Genomic DNA, 11,374 nt, shown 5'->3' with positions numbered 1-11,374 from the left:
TTCGTTTCAGAAACGTCACTTGCGAGTTAAATGTCAAAAAACCCGCGGTTAGTCGTGAGCGCAGTGCTACCAATTCATGTCGGCGAAATTATTGAGGTTAAGATTAAATTAAAATAAATATGTACGTTGCGTTAAAAATTTGCAATTAGATTTGCTAAAGATGTGATGCGATGGACAAACGTGTTGCATTTATTGTCACGTTGACGAGTATTTCTTAGAAAAACACACCTGGTTTCGTTCCTCCACGTTTACCACACTGTCCGGCCAGGTTGTTGTAAAATGGCTTTGAAGAGCGAGATGAAGGAAGAGGTGAGTGAAATTTAAAATTATTTCCATCATTTTGTTCGTGAATGATTTAAATTGAATGTTAGTATCCGAATTCTTAATTAATTGCATTGTTGTGTGAGTGGGTTGTAAATCATTCTACCTGATAAGATAACGGTCGTGTGCCTGTTATTCTGGTTGCCAAGGCCACGCCTATTTAATGTTTTTGTTGTCAATCGGCCTGAGATGCCAACATGACAACAGGTGTATTGCCCCAATTACTGCACAATTTTGAATTAACCCGTTCAATTTGATCGAACCTGAAGGTAATTAAGCGAATTTTCTATTAAAATCGATACCTTTTATATAATTAAGTCGAGGTGTGTCGTTGATTGAATTAATTATCACTCTGACTAATGCGGTCTGCTCGAGTTTCAAGATTCGGGATAGGCGAATTAAGCGCTTGATGTGGCTTTAATTTATTAGTGGTTAGTCGAAGAACTGTTATTGTTTTTGTAATAATAACAAACAGATATTGCAAAATTTGATAAAATTGAGGTTTCTTGGGCGAATCCGAATAGTAGGTGTCGCCACTCGCCAGGTGTTTTGCCGATTTAGGTTTCTTTTCTTTTGTCTGACAAGAGCGTTCTAGGAACCCGCGAAAATTAAATTGCGAATGTATCCGGTGTTTTTTTTTAAATTTCACCTCGTAGGCGTTGAAGAGTCGATTGTGAACGCACCACTCGTGTAAAACGTAAGATTTAAACAGCTGGTCCGTGATCTGTAACCTGTATGGTAGTATGGTGCGTTTACAATCGACTCTTCAACGCCCAATGTATTAGAGAATTTGATTTTTAAAGGAAGAAACTCTGCAACAGTAAAATTGTCACCAACGTGTAGTCTCATATTTGTTATTCTATTCCCTTTTATCTTATTGACCTTTGTCAAATAGTATTAACTGTCATTTCTTGAATGTCTTTTTAACAACTGTCATTCATATCTGTTAGAATTCAGTATATTATAATTTATAACAGTCATTGTAAATCAACATTTTTTAAGGAAGTCTCGTCATATTCATAAATTGCTTTTTCATTTTTGAATTTTCAAATTTGAAGATACTGCAATTTTTTAGAAACCGTCAATTGATAATAAAAAAAGGTTTTTGTCTTTAATCCTTGTATTTTGATTTTAAGAAAAGCGACGAGTTTTCCGTCATTTTCATGCTCTTTCAACGTACCTCGGGGATGACTACTTCTTTATTTCTTTTCTTTGTTTATTAAAGAACGTTCTATAATAAGTTTTATATTTGCTAAAATGAAAAAGTCTTCATTTTCTTTTGGTTTCCTCGAAACGAATGAAATTTTAAATGAAATTCCTTGTACATTTTGCGTTTTCATAACTGAACGCTACAGATCGTGTGCCACTGCAATATTTGTTATGAATCTGAATGTTCATAAAATCCTAAAAATAATTTTAAAGTGTGATTATTATTTGAATCGATTAAGACGGTTTATTAATCAGAATGTCTTTCAAGAATTAATAGCTACCTATTAATTAGTACACATTTATTAAGTCTTTTCCAAAAAAGCTAACTACTGTGATGTTAATTTTACCCAAAATTCTACCTCAATTATTGTCATTTTAACGGCGAATAATGAAGTTCTATTGAAATTCCACAAGTTGATAAGTTAAATTATTTTATTACTTAAAATTTACTTAATTTCTGAATGAACTAAGCGTGTCTGCTCAGGTTTGATCCTTTTTATCTGTTACATTTGTAGATTTGTTTATTTTATTACTAGTCTTGCACATAAGACGTAAAGCGTACGAATAAAATGACTGTAATGTCAATAATTAAATCATTAAACACATTTTCCAAATGGGAAACGTCTGGGATTATAAATAAATGATACTCTAACCTAGAACATAACAAATTCTCCGTATTGTGAGCGAGGATTTACCGCGATACCAAGGATCGTAAAGATAATTTCCGAATAATAACAAAAATATATTTTTTTTTGTTCGACACTGTCAGAATTGAGAATTTTCTCCTGTGTGAACGGATTTTGATAAATGTCACAACTTGTCAAAACGAAACGTCAAGCTAATTTTAAAAATTTTAAGGCATTTGGAGCCTTTAAGGGGCTCGTCGAACAAAAAAACGTTGTATTCAACTCGTTCGTTCGTTTCACTCGCGTTTTAAACTGGCCCACTCATGCCAAAAAAGCCCAATTTACACAAGAACTTGTTAAATAAACTACTATTATTTTTTTGTGCAAGCACTAGAGAAAGATGGATATTTTTTAGGAGGAGACGGTGTCTGTTCGTCAATTTTATCATTGTTCGGAGCATCTGCTTATGGAAAATATATCTCGGCGAGTTGTAACCAGATTTCGATGCAGACAATAAAGTGATTACGCAAGTTTAGAGAGACTTAAACTAAATAATGAAATTAAATATTATGTAAATTTATTGTTTTTAAAATTTTTTAATTGTGATTTGCATAGCATGTTACTATGTCGATTATTCTAGTCGTCACACGTTTTGATCACACTCGTATGAAGTGAATAGATAAGGAGTGAAAAGTCAGTAATTGAATTATAATTTGAGTCGCACGTATAAGATCTACCATTTTTTTTGATAAAAATCTTCACAAGCGGTGTGAAGTGTTTTCTTTAGACCGGTGACGTAAATTTATTATAAGGACCGGGTCTAGGACATATAAGATAGTACGAATATGTGGCTTGTGTTTTTTTGATGTCACATCCTGCGAACGCGCAACCTTTTGAATAAATTCAAAATTTTACGAAGCTTTTTGCAGATTTTTTCCGATGGATTATTTCAGGAGGAGAAGCAAAAGTTTTGTGAAAATAATCAATCGGAAAAACGAATCAAACTGGCACGGCGTCTTGCAGACTGCCACCACTGTCGGAGGGTCGCGACTGCCATCGATCCCGCAAGGTCGCTCACGAAAGCCTCTATCGACATTTTGCCGGGAAAGTTCCAGAAAAATGTCGCCATTATTTTCGCATTAATCAGCGCCGACTGTTCCTCATCGAGCACGGACAAAGCGCAAATCAAGAGCGGAAAGAAAATCGGATCGTCGCAAGAGGAACAATCCGTTCCGCACTCCAGACAAATTCAATTATGGCCACGCTCATTTTCTAATTTAACATTAACGAGTTAGAACCGGAGCAATCTTCAAAAATCCAAGCTGGACCTATCTCAATCGGGCCGTTCCCGCGAACGGGAAGCGGAGCTGTTAAAAATTGAGCACCGAGCTCGAATGAATGGAGGAAACCGAAAGGACTGCTTCTCAATCCATTGTGCTACTAACACATATCTAACGAATAAATGAGTCACATTATACTCAATGAATTAAGTGCATGATAGCGGTTGAATAGTGTAGCCTTGTGACGTAACTAGGGGGGCGACACCGGAAATGCCCTTATTGCGAATTGCGTCACTGGACGCCGAATAATGGACGAAAATCACTGCCATGCTGAATCGGCGATCTATTGACGATCCTCTTGAATGCAGGATTGCCGGTCCCTCCGACCGGACCTCGTCCCTCGACGCCACTCCCAACGCCCTCGTCCAAATCTTCCCGTTTTGAGATTTTCCAAGTTTCCACCGGGGTCCTCGGGTTCGTCGGGGTGAGCGCGGACTCCTGCACTGATGCCATAATAGCGCGTAATGTCGCGAGATAATTGAGATAATTATCTCTAGTTGTGCCCCGTGTGGGCCAAGCCTGCCACAGATCCGCTTTGCAATTTCGTACTTCACCAGTAGCAGTGAACAAATCGCGACACGACGACCGCTCTTCCCCAGTGACAGTGCCAATGGCAGCACCAAAGAACGACGCCGTTCCCGCCGACTTCGAGGACGAGGTAACAAAACTCCACCAAGAATTTGCAAGTGCATGACGCTCTCAGCCTGCCACAAATCTAGATTTTGTCAATTTACAATGTCTCACTTCTTCGTCTTTGCACGAAAGACTCGCTGCCAAAAACTAGTCCAGGCCTCCTCGTTTCGCGAATTCGCAACTCCGACAACCATAAAAGGATGATTTATGACTTCCTAGCGTTATGAAGTATATCCTGGGCATTTTTATGGGATTAAGATTAGATAATCTTGAGGCGTCGTGATTGCCATCTGCAACGAAGGAATTTTACCAGAGCCCCGCGCTGCTGCCTCGATCGGTTGCAGATTTCATCTGGATAATGGATATGGTAATGGGAACGTCCGACTGTCACTTTTTACGTAACTGGGTGTCGTCCTAATTTTCCGGTCGGGACGGATGCAAAGCTCGGGATGCGATTATAACGTCGTAAACGGACAAGTTTTTATTTAAAAATTAATTGAAGAGGGGTTGGCCGCTCCCGCCGCCTAATCCGGCTCTCGTTGAGGCGGATAAAGGACACGACTCGTAAATTCCATTTTTATGTGTGAAATCGCGAGGTATTTATTAGGTGGAAGTCGAGGCCATTTCACGCATGAACTGAAAAATGTGAGTTATGTGAAGGCATTAAGATAACGGGGTTGGAGGGTTACGCAATTTTGCGGTACTTCAGCTGTGGCGTCCAAGGGGGCGAGCTTGAACCTGTTATTTCAGACTGGACGAGAAAGGGTGGGACGTTGGGGGTTGTTTTACAACGACAAACAAGCAATACGGAGCCGGCCGGATTATCGGTAGCCCATACAAAAGAAAATATGACTGCCGAGTTTGCTTTTCAAGCTCGCTTGTCTCAGAATTGAAAGACGAGATTTGTCCGGAAACTTTCTAAGGTTTTTTGTGGTGAAAAGGCCGCTGGAGCTTTCATTAGCAGACTCAATAAGAAGTCATTAAAGTCGAGCTTTTTGTCCACAAAGCGTCGCTGTTTAATTATTTGAACCGAGTTTCGTCGACTTTTGGCAGGAACGAGCCCAAAGAAAACTTGTAAATAATTACATTTTCGAACCGTCTGCCCTTCGTACCGCCCCCACGACGTCAAACACGGGAGCGAAGTCGTTTATCGGCGACTTTTTTCCAGAACATTCGTCGGCTTCTGTCTCCGCGCCCGTATCGTTTACGTAGTGTAAACGCGAAGCGACATTTTTCCGGAATGTTTCACCATTTCAGATAAAATCCGATGGAGAAATATTTTTTGTAGCAGAAGTGAAGAGCAAACGCGATCCTTGAGCATTTTGCACATTTATGTTTCCACACTATTTTTAGTTTATAACCTAAATACTATTAAAACTTTGCCTATTGTAAAATTTTGTCGAGCACCGGTTTTGCTCGCAAGCGAAAAAAATACAAAAAGGGTAAAGAAACACGAATGAATTCCCCCAATTGTTAAAATTGTAATATTTTGCGCCCTAGGGGAAGAACTTACATGTTGTTTAGCTGCCCGAACGTTATTTTTTACGAAGTTAAAAATCATCGGTGAGAGCGAAAACGCTACATTAATGGATGAAAATGTATTTAATTAAAACTGGCTTACAGCTCTTATTGTGCGTTTTGTTTCGAGCAGAAATTCTGGATCCATTTAAAATTCTGTTCGGCACAACACAATTCTACAGTTCAATTTTGCGAGCGTGCCCTTTGTGTAGTTTTTTAATTGCGTATAAATTTTACATGTTGCGTTACGGCCTCAGCTTTATTTCTCCGCAGTTGAAATGGAAAAAATTAATTTAGGTTGATGCGTTTATAAATCAAACGCTGGAGCGTTGTGAAAGCACAAAAGCCGGAGCGGAATCGAATTAGTGACATAACCCCGGTAAATAAACATTAAATCTTCTTTCGAATTACTTAAAATTGAACCGTGACATTTGCGAGTCGGTGGATATCGTTCGAAAACGCCAAGGGATGAACGGGCGTCGGGGGGCGTCGCAACGAAACAAAGCCGCCAGAAAAAACGTTAATTGAAAATATCTGCTAGGCCATAAAAAAAATTAATCCCGGGCTCGAACCTTCGCGCCACGTGACCTTGCGCCCTCGTAATTCTGCACAGATTTGGCACCCGGCGCCCCTCCCTAGCTGGAATCGCGAAATTTTAATAAAACGCCCCTGTTAAATAACAAACGGGTAAGAAAACGGCGACGGGACAAGGCCGAACCGGTCCTTCCAACCCCCTCGGTCGAGGGGGCCGACGTGTCCGTTTCGGCGTTGGCAAGTCGGGGTGCGAGAGAAACGGAGAACTGTGACCCCGAGCCCGGAGCCGACGGGTGGATCCGGTGGCAGGCGAGTCTATGCATGTCCTGGGGGTGGTCGTTGTTATTGATCGGCGGCGAGAACGAGGTCACCAGAATCCGTTCTCCTTCGCAACAGCAGGATGAGGCGAATTTCCGAAGCCAAAACGAGAAATCCTCCGCGATGGTATTAGGACGGATGGGGGTCGCGCTACGCCGCAGGAATTATTTAAAAAGGAATTTTTGTTTTGTGAGGGGCAGATGCGAGTCGCCTAGATATTGAATTAGCGAGGGGTGTCGGCTGAATATTTCATCTGAAAGCTCGATTACGGGGGTGTTTACCGAGCTTCCCCCGAAGCGATCAAACACCAGCAGGATTTACCGGAGCGTCTGATCGTGTTTTTCTTCGATTCCGCATTAACAGCAGCCTGAAAGGAGCGGTGCCGACACGGAGCCCGGATCCCGCACCATTCATCCCGGAGTTTATGGCAGTTATTGTGCCAAATGTGCTCGCTTTGTCCTTGCCGGATCCGCCAAAGTCGCAGCCGAAGTTTCTCTACATGGAGGCCTTAACCGCACCAATTTTCCGGACCCGGAGCCAGCTTAATTAAAACTCTATCGGTAGTTGGGAGTTCAGGTGGGCGGGTCGTTCCGTCTCGGACATTTCAAATTCATAATGGCAAACTTTTTTAATCGGCACAAACGAATAAAACCCCTTCGACAAACAAAACCCTAACTGCGAAACTTCAGAAGTATCTTGTACGAAGCGCCCAAGAAACTCCAGTAAACACGTCACTCGCAATCCAAGAAAGGGTCAAGATTGAGCAGTTTTACGGCGTTAATTGGATCCCGCGAGTGACCTCTCCGACAGACTAATTGAAAATTATGCGCTCCATTATGGTGGCTCTCGACTTAATTAAGCTCGTTATTTATTATCGTATGAATAGGAAGTATCTCTAACTGAATTGTTCGTACCGTGCGAATTCGGAAAAGCGCTCTTTTTTCAGGAGCGACTCTTCACGCGAGCCTTCCACGTCTTCTGGCACCTCGTGCGTGATCGATTTCCGCGTCAATATCTCGTACTGGAAAGAGACGATTCCATCTTTAACCCAATTGTTACGACGTAACGACAGATAATATTAAATATTGGTTTTCCGCTGAAGAAATTTCAGAGGCGAGGGTGCTGTTGACAGTTTCCATAACGTCTGATGTACTTACCGAACGAGATCATACCTAGTAACATTAAAAATGATTTTTCCCAATCGTTTAGGACTCGGACTGTGCATCTTGCGCAAGATGAATTGTCATGCCGGTCACGTGACACAACGGAAAGATTGGGTTACTGGTTATTGCAAGCTTTAATGAAAGGCTCCAGACTGGACCAGGATATCCGTCGCTTTTTTAATCATACACGCTGGTGGGCGGGAAATTCAGAAAATTTGCATGGAACGCAGACAATTTTAAGTTGGGGGATTATGTCATCGCATTCTATCCTGGTTAATTTGTAGGTGGTGCACCACGTTTTGCACTTTGCAAAGTTGAGATCAATTCGTACCGAAAGTTGAGCCCTCGGGTTTTGACTAGTCGGAAGTTATACCGAAGCGGATATCGAAATTTATAAACTAGGGCAATAACGTGATGGCAGAGGTCTTAATAAACGTCAAAGTTTTATCAGGGTTGTAAATTAGACTCGAGAGAGTACCCCCGAAACGTTTAATATGACGTCTGGTAAATATTATCGCCAAACGCGAAGGTATCTCCGAAGGGGGATAAAATTATTTTCATGGAGAAAGGTCTAGAACGGAGGAAATTGGGTTCGGCATGATTGTATTATCGATTCTCGACGGTGCAAGTTGCTGTTTGCAGGTATTGTTCAAATAGACGCATATCATGCGGCTTAAGAGTCGAGCCCTCGTATTTTTTATACTTTTTGCGCTACTGGAAACCATCAGTTGATTTATTGTTGGTATCTGATGTGATGTATTGATCTTGTGACATTTTAGCTCGACAAAAGGACAATCGTTTTTGTAAATACGTCTCTATTGAACTGGACGAACAGAAACACTTCACCAAATTAAAATCTAGAATTATGGAACTTTCAATGTACAAAATGATAGTTTCGGAGAAATCCTTCGGAAAATGATCGTTTGCTGCTGCGAAGAGTTTTGCAAGTTGCATGTTTTCCACGAACGATTCAGTTTGACTCACGTGATTCATTTCTTGCATTTTAAATCAGTTACATGTTGCCGTCAGTTACTTTTAATTATGTAATGACAGTAAAATTAACATACGAGTATCTGTGTACAGGTACAAGTGTTACTTTTATCATCGCGTGACAAATTACTTCTATTTTTACAAAGTGAAATACGTGTTGTGGAACAAAAGTTTTTCCGAAATAAATGTATTGAGCGTTTACACAATTTCAGTTACAATAATGGCGCCATTGTTTTCCAACAATATTATCTGCTACAATATATCGATGCAGTCAACACTTTTCGAAAGAATTTTGCCATTTAACACGCAAAACTTGTTTTAAGTAGCTGTGTTCCTTGTAAAGATTATAAATTCTAGATTAAGAACAGCTAATTTTTTTTTACTTAACACGGTGAGATTTCCGAATTACTGTTTTAATTTCAACACGATGTTTCTTGCGTCACTAGATATCAAGAACTACAATTAGTTCCGGTTCCACGCATACAGTTTTTTAATAAAACCGGTCCTTTTGTAGAAAAAAGATTCGTTGTAATGATCGATTTTAAAAACACGTTAAACTATTAAACGGCAACAGTTAAATTGGAGGTTATGTAACAAATTGTCACTTGCTAGATTGAAGTTCTTCCACAATATGTAATAAAGTGCAAGATTTTCTACATTTAAATACTCCTTTTTTTTTCATGAGTTCATTGATTAGTCCCTTACCTAGTTCAATAGGAAAAACCAGAGAGGAAGATTTTCTGATTCTTGTAGTAGTGGCACAGTCTCAGAAACTGTTGTTCTCATTGCACCAAAAGTAATTTTACATTTCCCGTAGAACAAAATGTGGTGTGGATATCGTTGAATACATATTACTCATGTTAGGATTGTCTAAAACAATTTTTTAAGTAACTGAAAATGTTGCTTTATGAAAAATGTTTTCGTACCAAACATATTTGTTGTTCTTGCTTGAAAAATAACTGGGGTCGGTGCAGATAACTGAGTGTGTAATCGCTGTTCAGATGAAACCCATAGATATTTCTAATGTTTTTGTTTGATATAAATACAGTGTGATCAACAATGACTGAGTCTGTTGGCAATGAAACAATTGAAAAGTACTGGTGTTTTTTGTCTTGTAATTGGCACTGACAGGATTTTTTAACTTGAGACGACATTAAAAACATTTTTGGTCATATCAGTTATGTTTATGTCAATACAAAAATGAACGTCTCATGGTAAATTTTAAATTTGCCAAATTTTATTGTTACCAACAGATTAAGTCATTCTTGATCACACCGTATTTCGTTGTGCATTTTTTTTACATATGGCTTTGCCGATCCAGTAATAGTTATTTACAGTAAGAGTGAGGAAGGCAAAGCTTTCGTTGCTATTCAAGTGAACGAAAGCGGCCTTACTCTCGAGTACTGTATTTGGTTTTTTGGACGGATCTGTTGCTGTGGAAATAAATAAAATACAAAACAAACGTCAATAAAGTAGTAGTTGTGTGCACATTGTGGAAATGGATGATGAAGAGTTATGTGTTCCTGACGATGTCCTGGAAGAGACAAGTGCCTCGAGGTACCAAATGTTGCCTAAAAAATCAAAATTACGTTATCAGAAAGAATTGGAAAAATTTACGAGTGAATTAAACCAGTGAGCGAAAGTGAAGTGGACGAAAGAGAAACTTTCATCCACTGGTAACTATAGATACACACTCACTTTCTAAGGAGGTATCCAACAAAAATATTTATTGGGTTGTTTATAAATATGTATTTGAGTTATTTCAATGTCAATTTAATGAGCAGATTGATACAGTTGTGTTAAAAATTGCCAAAGTTGTTCATTTTTGAAGTTTGTTTTAAATCCATTTTGCAGCCTCTGCCAGTAACAAAAAACTCACCACTTGTAAGGATTTGTACAATTTTTGCCCCAATTTACTGCACTAACAGATTTGTGAAAATCATCTGAGTGTGTAAACCCAGCATGACGTTACCACTGAGGGGTTAAATTCATAGTTACCAGGATGCGTGCAAAAAGAAAATCGATGGAATAGCACCATCCAGGTTCACCATGGTTGCAACAAAACAAATCAAGGTTTTGTCGAGGGTGAAGTCACTTTTCAAAGAGAACAATCCAAATTATTTTTACAATAATGAAATTAAGAGCCGCAAAAACGTGGTTGCATACAGGGAATTGTCTTTGAACGTTAACAAGATTTTTTTTCACAATTAATCGAGATTAGATTGAAAACTTTTGGACCTTGTACGTACAAGTGTATCAAGATTGTAATTTTTATGACTGATTACCTTCTTTTATCTAAACGATGCAAGTTTTAGCTAACGAGGATTGTTACGAATGTGAATGAATACATTTTGTCAGTTATTGATGCCCCAAAAAGATTGATTTAATCTCGGAGATTACAGTGTCGTGTCACCCGACATTTTAATTATCTTTTTTGATTATCGACGTAGGGTTAAAAAAAATTCACAGTAAATAGACCCCAAACCAAATATGCAAATTGCATGTTGCTCACGGCAACGGCGATATTGATCTGGATATTATGCAAACTTAATTTGCAATATTATCACACACATTCATTAAAAAACTAAGCAAACACATTGCTTTGATTTCATTTTGATGTTTATAGTACTCGTATGTAAAGTTCCTACAACCTACAATACATAATAATCGCATTAATTGGACTGTGTAATATTTAGAGCAGTGCAGAAGATTTTGGATTGGC

The 11,374-nt window shown here is 39.2% G+C and overlaps 1 protein-coding gene across 6 annotated transcripts in view; it reads left to right on the top strand.

Moving 5' to 3' along the window:
- The first annotated feature begins 74 nt into the window (after window positions 1-74).
- Atpalpha (sodium/potassium-transporting ATPase subunit alpha) overlaps window positions 75-11,374 on the top strand; it is a 35,130-nt gene continuing 23,830 nt past the window's right edge. For 3 of the 6 annotated variants that reach the window (XM_069037996.1, XM_069037995.1, XM_069037998.1), the window contains exon 1: window positions 75-309. In XM_069037996.1, coding sequence (XP_068894097.1) covers window positions 280-309 — 30 coding nt within the window. In that variant the 5' untranslated portion in view covers window positions 75-279. Of the gene's footprint in view, window positions 310-4,002; window positions 4,155-11,374 lie in introns of those variants that run through there. The other 3 variants (XM_069038002.1, XM_069037994.1, XM_069038001.1) reach the window with 2 other exon arrangements.

Source organism: Tenebrio molitor, chromosome 2 (genome assembly GCF_963966145.1).
Source record: "Tenebrio molitor chromosome 2, icTenMoli1.1, whole genome shotgun sequence".
NCBI classification, from domain to species: Eukaryota; Metazoa; Arthropoda; class Insecta; order Coleoptera; family Tenebrionidae; genus Tenebrio; species Tenebrio molitor.
This window is presented reverse-complemented; position numbering and strand designations above follow the sequence as displayed.